Source organism: Oryza brachyantha, chromosome 2, assembly GCF_000231095.2.
Source record: "Oryza brachyantha chromosome 2, ObraRS2, whole genome shotgun sequence".
NCBI classification, from domain to species: domain Eukaryota; kingdom Viridiplantae; phylum Streptophyta; class Magnoliopsida; order Poales; family Poaceae; genus Oryza; species Oryza brachyantha.
Window position 1 is genome coordinate 21,672,355 of NC_023164.2, and position 9,910 is coordinate 21,682,264.

The 9,910-nt window shown below is 49.5% G+C and overlaps 2 protein-coding genes across 2 annotated transcripts; one reads left to right on the forward strand and one right to left on the reverse strand.

Annotated features, from left to right (window-relative positions):
* Window positions 1-4,099: 4,099 nt before the first annotated feature.
* On the forward strand, window positions 4,100-6,887 carry LOC102704864 (myb family transcription factor PHL11-like). Its single transcript, XM_006647677.3, has 6 exons — window positions 4,100-4,636; window positions 5,085-5,161; window positions 5,272-5,329; window positions 5,442-5,517; window positions 6,294-6,363; window positions 6,466-6,887. Exons 1-6 carry the CDS (start codon window positions 4,471-4,473, stop codon window positions 6,880-6,882), a joined length of 864 nt encoding a protein of 287 aa, XP_006647740.1. The 5' UTR covers window positions 4,100-4,470; the 3' UTR covers window positions 6,883-6,887.
* Window positions 6,888-7,949: 1,062 nt separating this feature from the next.
* LOC102702730 (ubiquinol oxidase 1c, mitochondrial-like) lies at window positions 7,950-9,833 on the reverse strand. The gene is made up of 4 exons (XM_006648900.3): window positions 9,302-9,833; window positions 9,059-9,187; window positions 8,445-8,933; window positions 7,950-8,344 (listed from the first exon to the last, which is right to left on the reverse strand). The coding sequence occupies exons 1-4, from the start codon at window positions 9,656-9,658 to the stop codon at window positions 8,285-8,287; spliced, it is 1,035 nt and encodes a 344-aa protein (XP_006648963.2). The 5' UTR covers window positions 9,659-9,833; the 3' UTR covers window positions 7,950-8,284.
* Window positions 9,834-9,910: the final 77 nt, after the last annotated feature.

Here is a 9,910-nt window from a genome sequence, read left to right on the forward strand (position 1 = left end):
TAAAGACCATCGGTAGAACTACAAACTCTAAAAATTGACACATTATTCATATCCAATATATGACATATCGGTCGCCTTCTTTTACGGGGGTGGTACTTTGGAGTGGAAAACAACTATTAGTGCATGATTAGTTAATTATTAATTATTAAAAAATATAAAATAAATTAATATGAATTTTTAAAACAACTTTGCTATAGAAAATATTTATAAAAAATACATCGTTTAACAGTTTAAGAAACGTACGTGTGGAAAATGAGAAAAATAAGTTATCTTACATGATCGAACACGACCATCGTGGTACTAGAAATATGGATAGTACTACAATATCACACTATGTACTTACTAGGTAGGGCATCTACAACGTAGTCATATAGCTATTACCGGTAAAATAGAATAAAATAGTTGAGCGGTGTAATCTGACACAGAGAAATTAAATATTGAAATGTCCGTTGCTACAATAGTTATGCAATGATGGATTTCTTTTTTTTCACATCCAGCTCCACAATATGGTTAGGTTTGAAGAAAAACATTGGTTGAACCAAGAAAATCCACAATTAGAACGCTTTTGTCGCAGTTTCACTGCGTTAATCACACGGTTTGCCACGCGACTAGAAGTGAAAATCACTGCTTGTTGAACCAATTTTAAAAAATAAACAAAAAATATCCGAATAATAAAATAAAATCACTTATTACCGTTACCGCTGGCCATAAGCCGGATACCACGACAGTAAGTCAATAAGCATGGTCTCGTGAATAGGGATGTCAATGGATAAATAACTATTGGTACGCCGGACACATACCCACCAACAAAATTTTGTACTATCAAAATACTCATACCCATCACGAGTATAAAAATTTTCCCATACCCATATCCGATTAGGTAAACCTTACCCGTCGGGTCACCCATATACCCGCAACAGTTTAAAACAATCTAAATTGTATAGTTTCCATATAGTATACTAGATACTTAAGACATCACATATTCATATAATACGGTGAAAAATGTATGGATGGTTTAAATATCTAGGGTTTTGGTTAATTAGGCTAGGCTAATTTGATATTAGGCCATGACGTGCATTTAAACTTGCGAGATTTATTACCCATGGGTAAACGGGTATGGGGATTATAAGAACGTTTTCATACCCGCGTATCCAGCGGGTGAAGTTATTTGTTCAATTACTTACCCACGGATAATATATTTAGTTCATATTCGTACTCTAATAATAAAGTAAATATCCATCGGGTCACGGGTGTTACGTCGCCATTTCAACTCGTGAACCTGCTCGCATCCATGCGGCCCGTGGATAGGAGGGATTATAGATTCTGGTTCCACCGCTCTCTTTGTCGCGTTGCGCCTCTCTCTCTCCGGTGGCCGCCTCCTCCGTCACGATTCACCGGTTCGCCACTACCGCTGGGCTCCGAAGGGCGCGAGACCGCAAACCGCGCGCGCCGCGCCACATGGAGGTAAAAACAAATAGGAGTACACTAATACAGTAGTGGAGGGCACGAGAGATTCCGTGTCCCCCCGTCCTCGTGCCCCCGCGCGCAAACACAGCTCACCGTCTGACTTGCTGCTTCGCCGCCGCCGCCACCCAACAGACAGACCCGGCCGGCCGGCTAATTCTCGGATCCCCTCCGCCTCTCGCCACGACACGCATGTGATGAGCACCACCATCAGCTCCTCTGCCGCGCGGAATTAGCACGTAGTTAGCTCATGTGGAGTGGGTTTTGGCGGCGGCGACGACGACGGCCTCCTCGGTTAGTCTGCTGTGAATGTGATCGATGCTGCATGCGAGGCGATCGAGGGGGAGGCACGTACGTGCCCCTGGCGTGTACACTTCACGATCCTGTGTCTGCTTGTTATGATTGGTTTGAGGCGGGCGAGCCGCAACAACGCAGGGGTAACTAACTTACCTAGGAACATGGAATGATGCTTGCTGGACTAGCTAGAGCACACAGCAACTGGTGATTGCGGATGGTGTCTGTTGGCGTCCACACACAACATTACAGAGATGAGGGTAGCTAGGTGCTTGATGAGATGATGATCAGGAGCCGTGGCATCTACAGCAGTGCTGTACTATTTATGTGCACACAAGTACGTCATTCATTTATTCCGGGGAATATGGAGAAATTGTCTTCCATAATTGGTGTCGCTTGCAAGGTCCGATCAGAAGCTCAGAACTGATAATTGTTCGATGGGCATCAGCTCCCTCGCTTTGAGCATACGATTCTATCTCCAAACCTGAAACCTAAGTATGCGATTCTCGTGGATGAGGAAGAAGTTACTTGCTTAAAGCGGGATAATTAAAGTAGGAACCAGAACAAAGACAAACGAAACGTGGGCTCCTCGAATCTACATGCAAGGAGGGAGAATCTTATGCTGGCCAAACCCTTTCTCTCCCTGGCTAGCTGTACGCCTGTACCGAGTACCGTCACTCGCACCACATAACACCTACCGCCGTCTACTACTGTTGTGGCAGGCATCGGATTCTGGCAGGGAATTTGGTTTGACACGCATGCACATCGTATCATCAGCTTACTCCACCACGACAATTTTCTTCCAGGTTCCCAGGTTTTGGCTCGCACCGATCGGGCCAAAGCGTGTACTGATCATCAAAGCGATCGACTTGCAATTGCGGTCGTGCCGTCACCGTCGTCATAGTTCGAACTACGGCTCCGTCGACCACACAAATAATCCACTCACGCTGTCACCTTTCTCTGACGACCAACAGCAAAATTTTGTGTCCCATGTGCAGATCTAGCGCGGCAGCGACCGCCCATCACACGCGGGGCGTGCCACGATGACGCGTGCCGATGCATTGACGGTCGCGATGGATCGATCGATCGATCGAAGAGAGATTGAGAACAACAGAGGAGGAATTAAAGGGGAAGGGAGGAATTGGAAGGGTGGGGCGGCGGTCACAACCAAGTTGGAGCGAATATTCCCACCGGGCCAGGCCAAGGCAAAGCCACGCGACATCTCCCCGCGTCTCTCTCGCCGGCCGCCGGCCGGCCCCACCGCATCGCGCGGCTAGCTAGCTAGCTGTGGCTCTCGATCTCAGCACCACCCTTTCGCTCTCCGCCCCCCCGGCCCGGCTACTTGCTGCCGCCGGAATATCCCCCCCCCCCCCCCCCCCCCCCCGGCAAAACGGAGGGCTACGTGCAGCCGCAGCTCGCTGGCGAATAAACTGCCAAGAGCCATCGCCGCCGCGTTCGGGTGCAAATTTTCATCGACACGCGATACGTACGCACGGAGATGGAGTTGAGGCCGTGTTTCGCGAGGCCGGCGCAGTTGCTTTCCTCGATCGAGGAAAAAGAAGCGGGATTATCTCTCGCCCTTGAGTTCGTTTTGAGTTTCGACGGGGCAATTTGCCAAGGCGCATATGCGGTTGGGTTGGATTGTTCTTGGCATCATCGGGTGTAACCGTGTAACCGATCGATGGATGCGCGTGTAGGTAGCCGGCCGGCGATGCTGGGGGCATCGTGATCATTGACCGGTGAGGTGACACCTAATCACCGGTACTATTCTTTATGCAAAATCTACTACTACGACTCCTAGTAATGATCAGAGTATCAGACCAGACCAGACAGCTTCTCTGGCCCTACGACCAGAACGCAGCGGCGACACATGAACACATGGCAGGGGCCGCTCCTGTCGGGGAGGAGGCGTCCACGTGGCGCCCCTTCCCACATGCCCTTCGTTGTCCTGTTCCCCCCCGCTCGGCTCAGCCGTACGTGCAACCGCTCGATCCGACGCGCGGCAGCTAGGCGCGCGGGAGCCCCGACGAGCCGGCGCCGGCGCCCGGCCAGTCCACGCGGCGCGCCATGGTTGGCTTGGCCGCGCTGCTGCTGCGGCGTTTGCCTCCCGTCACAAGCCTCCCCTGAGATTCCGGCTACACATGAGCTCATGATGTGAACGTGATGATGGTGTGCGGTGCGGCGCGATGCTGGCTCTCTTTCTCTCCGTCTTTTGGCTCCGCGCGCCACTCTCCCGCCCGCCTCGGCGCCTCGCGCCATCTCGCTCTACCTTCTCGCACCGCCTGCCTCCCTACATATCGGTCGCCACAGCTGCTGGCGTCCGTCTCGTCTCTCTCGCTTCGTGTGTGTCTCCATCAGAGACGCGCCGGCCAGCCATATAGCTATAGCGAGAGCGGAGCGCGAAGCACCACATTCCCATCGGGAATCCGCCGCCTCGGGCTTCGCCGCAATCCTACGCTAACTCAACGCCGCACCAGATTCACGCTCGCTCTAGCTAGCTAGCTACAAACTCCCAGCCGCCTGGCCGGAGGCGGACGGCCAGCCGCCGCTCTCGCTACCATCAGCGGCAAGTAGCCGCGCGCACAGCTAGAGATCGATCGCGATCGTGATCGTGACCGCGCGCGGCCGGTTGACTGCCCTACTGCTCAGCGTGTGGACATATCGATTGGCCGGCGGCGCCCGGATCGACGACGGGAGGGAGATATCGTCGTCATGTTCGAGGGGATGGATCGGGCGGGCTACGGCGTCGGCGTCGGCGGCGCGGGGGCGGTGGGAGCCGGGGTGGTGCTGTCGCGGGACCCCAAGCCGCGGCTGCGGTGGACGCCCGACCTGCACGAGCGCTTCGTCGAGGCCGTCACCAAGCTCGGCGGGCCTGACAGTAAGTACCGTCGCGTCTCCACCACCTCCAAGTCTCCAATCCCTTCATAGCATCGCACAGGACACCATGCCGCCATGCATGCTGCACCCATGCTTCTTTCTCTGTGCTACATGCGTCCAAAACTCCAAACACAATCGAGCTGAAGCTGTAGGCCAGCAGAATTTAATATTTGTGATGAATGGAACAGTGAAGAAAAAATTAAATCCTGTTCTTGCTTGCTTGCTTAATTGGAGCCTTTAATTGTCTCACAGCAGATAGAAGGCATGCCCATGCTGAAAGATGCCAAAGTGACCCGTGTACATGATCATATTGATCGCTAATCATCCTCATCTCATACCATTTTGGGGCCATGCGTAGTTACATTTGCATAGGCCTGTACTGCTTTATGACAGCAACATATTGTTTTTTGGGTTATAATTTCGTTTTCCATTTAACTGTGTTTGGACAGAGGCAACTCCCAAGTCGGTGTTGAGACTGATGGGCATGAAAGGGCTTACTTTGTACCACCTCAAGAGCCATCTTCAGGTCTGATCACCTCTTTTACTGGTTGTTCTTCTGCTTTAGTTACCACTTTTGATCTACCCACAAACGATGCTAATCTGTGTTTCTTGGCGACATCTTCTATTGATCCTCAGAAATATAGGCTTGGAAAGCAGAACAAGAAAGATACAGGCCTGGAAGCCAGCAGAGGAGGTATACGCCTTTTGTAAATACTGAAGATATTTTTAAAAGGATAAAACCCTTCATGCATGATGCATTCGTTTCTGTTTCCTCTAAATCTTACATTTCCTTGCTCTTTGCACAGCCTTTGCTGCACATGGCATCAGTTTTTCCACTGCAGCACCTCCTACCATTCCATCGGCCGAAAATAACAATACAGGGTAAGTAGCAGTCACCACCACGCATAATTCCAGCTTATGCCAAGTTGAGTGCAGTAAGGACAATCTAATTTTGACTCTCTTGCGTCGATAGCAACGCCGTCAAGGTTATGAAGAGGTGTATCCGTGTAGGACGAACAGCATCTTTTTAGTTGTGAGGGTACGAGATAGGATTTGTATATTGCACGATTGGTCGTACTATTGGCGATTTAAATATGGCACAAGTGATCCACTCTTAATTTGTAGAGTACAGAAGTAAATGCGGTGCTTAATTTATAGAGCAAAACGGCATACGCTGCCAATGATTTGGAAGGTTAGGTTATGTGAAGGGGACACTGTATGTTGAAGGGAACGGTCTTCAGATCAGGTCAGGTGTTAACTACTACTCCGATGCGTCAATGGAATTTTGTAGTCATGCTACATGGTATTGATTCCACAAAATAACATTAAAAAAAACAGCTAATAAGCAGCACAAATTGTCGGGTGAGTATTCAGGAATTGAGCTGTCTGTATCACTCTGTCGAAGCAACTATGGAGTACTGTACTACTAGTATATTAATTTAAAAATTTACCGAAAGTATCGCATTAATTCACTTTGCAATCACTTTCTGAAGACCGATCCATTTCTTTAAAAATGAAGATGTATTGTGAGCTCGTTTTATAGTTTAGATAATATGCAAAGTTTCAGTTTGTTTTTTTTTCGAGGGTTCTTTCAGTTTGGTTTTCATTATCGCATTCGGTCTGGTTATAGTTTCTTGAAGATATTTATCATGATTCAGGGAAACACCACTGGCGGATGCATTGAGGTATCAAATTGAGGTCCAAAGGAAACTGCACGAGCAGCTCGAGGTTAGATTGCTGATGCATCACCACATTTTCTTCCCTGCTTGAATCGTAGCTCAAAACGCAAATGTAAAAGGTTAGTGTGTAACTGTGTTGCTCTACGCACAGGTTCAGAAGAAGCTTCAAATGCGAATTGAGGCCCAAGGGAAATACCTGCAATCGATACTAGAGAAAGCCCAAAATAACCTCTCCTACGATGCAACTGGAACTGCAAATCTTGAAGCAACCAGAACGCAGCTTACAGATTTCAACCTAGCTCTTTCAGGGTTCATGAACAATGTTTCGCAGGTGTGCGAACAGAACAATGGGGAACTAGCGAAAGCGATATCTGAAGACAATCTCAGAACTAGCGATCTAGGCTTTCAGCTCTACCATGGAATTCAGGAGTCTGAAGATGTCGAATGCTCTCAAGATGAAGGCTTACTGCTGCTAGATTTGAATATCAAAGGAGGATATGATCACCTGTCCTCCGGCGCCATGCGAGGCGGCGAATCCGGTCTGAAGATCAGTCAGCACAGGAGGTAAACATATCAGTAGAATTGTGACCATCTGTAGTTTAATTTAAGAGTTACCTGTGTCATATGAGAAATTCTTTTGTGGCGATATTGAGTGTGCTTAAGTACAGTGTTGGTCCAGAGTATGCTAATGTAAAATTTGTGGGGAAAATGCTCTTAATAAACGTAGCTAATCAATCATGTACTAGATCTGAATATGTACACATACCTTCACTCCGTACGAGTAAAGCAAAACAAGCAATATCAAGTCTTGCAACGGTCCAGTCACGTTGAAGTTCTGGTCCCATGGGGTGGCCAGGGGTGTTCCATTTTAACAGATAAGGTTGTTAATTTTCAACACAAGTTTAACCATTTGCCTTGTTTAAAAATCTTATATAAATTTTACTTATTTCATGTGATTGAATTTATTAATAAACTATTAAATTACAACTACATTTCAAATATTTACATAAATTTTTTAAATAAGATGAATAATCAAATATGTGAAAAAAAATCAATGACGTCAACTAATGAGGAGGGAATATTATTTTGAAGTAAACACACCACATCTGACCAATCAACGGCAGGCATTTGTGCCATTTTAGAGCATCCCCAACAGCTAATCCATCCCATCCTCCATCCTAGAAATAGAGGATGAAGAGTAAAAGTTGAGCTCCAATAGAACATCTATCTCATCATCTATTTTTGGATGTCATCCATATTAGGAGAGAAACTCTATATTTAGATGTTCTCTCTCCAATCCTCTCCAATCCTCCAAATAGATATAGAGGATGTCATGATCTGCTGGAATATAAAAGGATATGAAGGATACAAGTGTTTTAGATGATCGTCCAAATACGAAGATATAAATGACCAAATTTAAATGAGTTGTTAGCAATGCTCATACTACATAGAAAGTTCTGACTGAACTCTGGTGGTACCGTAGATACAACCAAAATATGGAGCTGAAGCTGGAACTTGTGGATTCTGAAATAGTGTTCCAGCATTGACGATGTAGTTTACCATTTGGGTGCCAAAACCAGCAGTTAGTGCTGGGCTCAAATAGAAAGTGTGGCACACGTGAAAAATACCCCTAAATGAATTGCATGGCTCCAAATTTCCGACTTTCCAATGAACATAACAAAATGCATCAGACTGAAGAATAATTCAGTCCATCGATGAACTGAACAGTCAATGTCTTATGGTAGGGAGTGCAATAACAGAGATCCATGCACACATGAATCCAGATCGCGAGAAATCTCGCCAACTCGTGAACATTGTTATTTCTCATATATCCTTCCTAGCTACTGCTGCCAAAAGTACAGGTCAACACTTAACAGATTGTGCTTCTTGGTAAAAACTGCAGACCTGACCAGAGTACAAGCCGCACTAAGATTTCAACAGTGATAATCTTCTTTACAAACACAAAATCATCAGTGATAATCGAGTGGGGCAGGCGTATCCTTGAGCTCCATCCCCTGGAAATGGACATCCTGCATACACATCGGAAGCAAACACAATGCGGTCATCACAATCCGTACACACCCATGCGATTTGATGGTGCAGAGGGAGCTTGGGAATTAGCGTACGTACCGACGCGAAGTGGTTGACGTCGCGGTGGTGCGCCTCGTCGGCGCGCACGACGACGACGACGTCCCTGAGCGTGGCGTCGGCAGGGAGCCGCCAGTAGTCGATGGCGATCGGTGGCGCCGGGATGTTCTCGATCTTGCCGGCCTCGATTTCCTTGAGGAACTCCGTGTAGGAGTGGATGGCTTCCTCCTCGAGGTAGCCGACGACGCGGTGGGCGAGCTTGGGGGACAGGAGGTAACCGATGAAGTAGGCGTTGAAGAAGACGCCCTGGACGGCGAGCACGAGCGCGCGCTCGTACCACCTCGGCTTGGCCACCTCCATGAAGGTCATGAGGTGCATCCGCTCGTTCTCCGCCTCCTCGAGGAGCGCGCGGATCCAGCCGCCGCTGGGCTCGAAGCGGCGGAGCGAGCGCAGGTGGAGCAGCATCCCGCCCACCATCCCCGGCACCGCCGCCACCGTCTCCAGCATCATCGCGCGGCAGCCGTACCTCCTCTGCATCACCGTTCCAGCCATTTCTCGTCATGTTAGGATCAGCAAAAGATTAAAAAAAAAGTTTGGAATTTCCCTCGTTTTCCTCGGAATTGGCATGCTCCTGGATGGAAATTGATCAAGTATACCTGGAAGAAGATGTCAGTGGGCACGCGCAGCGCCTTCACAGTCCAGTAGGCGACCTTGTCGAGCAGCACCTTCGGCTCGTGGTGCTTCTTCAGGTCGATCGTCGTGTCCGGCGAGTACGTCTCCCATGGCTGCAAATTAGCTAGCACACTAATTAATCTTAATCGGCAGTAATTACAGCACTGATTATTAACAACAGAACAAGACACAATCTTTAAGCAGCGATATGTTTTAGTGCTTCTTACCCTGAAGCAGGACCACTTCCACTCGACGCCGTCCTTGGTCGCGAGCTTCGACGGCGCGATGCCCCAGTAGCTGCTCGCCCCCTCCTTGGCGGCCTTCGTCGCCTCCGCCTTCGCCGCGGCGGTGCTTGCCGCGTTCTCCTTGGACGCGGCCGCCTCCTCCTTGGCCGCGGCGGCGGCGGCGGAGGTGGACAGCAGCCGCACCCAGCACACGGCCACGCCCCCTTCGCCGCCGCGGGCTGCAACCGGAACCCTCGGTGCAGTGGCAGCGGCCGCGGCAGCCGCCGGGGCCGGGCTGGATAGGCGAGGGGCCAGGCGGCGGAGGAGCACTGAGCCGGCGACGAGGGAGGAGCTCGTCATCGCGTCGCGGGAGAGCGTGGATGCTGCTGCTGCTCTGCTATTTCGGTGATTTCCGCCGCTCTCCGTTCGTGGCCTCGTGGGTCGTGGCTGCAGACGTGCCGGTTTCTGGAGGAGTCCGTGGAGATCGACGTGGCGGTGGCGGCGTGCTGCTCAGCTCCGTTTTCTCCCTGCTTGCTCGGAGGCTCCAACGGAGTATATCTTGCGGATCGTGGTGGGCTATATATTCTATTCTAACACTTCGTGGTGGGCCTG

Coding starts and splice junctions, on each gene's coding strand:
- LOC102702730 (XM_006648900.3), bottom strand. CDS start 9,658: ATGACGAGCTCCTCCCTCGTCGCCGGCTCAGTGCTCCTCCGCCGCCTG. Junction 8,934..9,058: donor CCACTGACATCTTCTTCCAG/GTATACTTGATC, acceptor ACGGTGATGCAG/AGGAGGTACGGCTGCCGCGC. Junction 8,345..8,444: donor ACGTCAACCACTTCGCGTCG/GTACGTACGCTA, acceptor ATGTGTATGCAG/GATGTCCATTTCCAGGGGAT.
- LOC102704864 (XM_006647677.3), top strand. CDS start 4,471: ATGTTCGAGGGGATGGATCGGGCGGGCTACGGCGTCGGCGTCGGCGGC. Junction 4,637..5,084: donor CAAGCTCGGCGGGCCTGACA/GTAAGTACCGTC, acceptor GTGTTTGGACAG/AGGCAACTCCCAAGTCGGTG. Junction 5,330..5,441: donor CCTGGAAGCCAGCAGAGGAG/GTATACGCCTTT, acceptor CTCTTTGCACAG/CCTTTGCTGCACATGGCATC.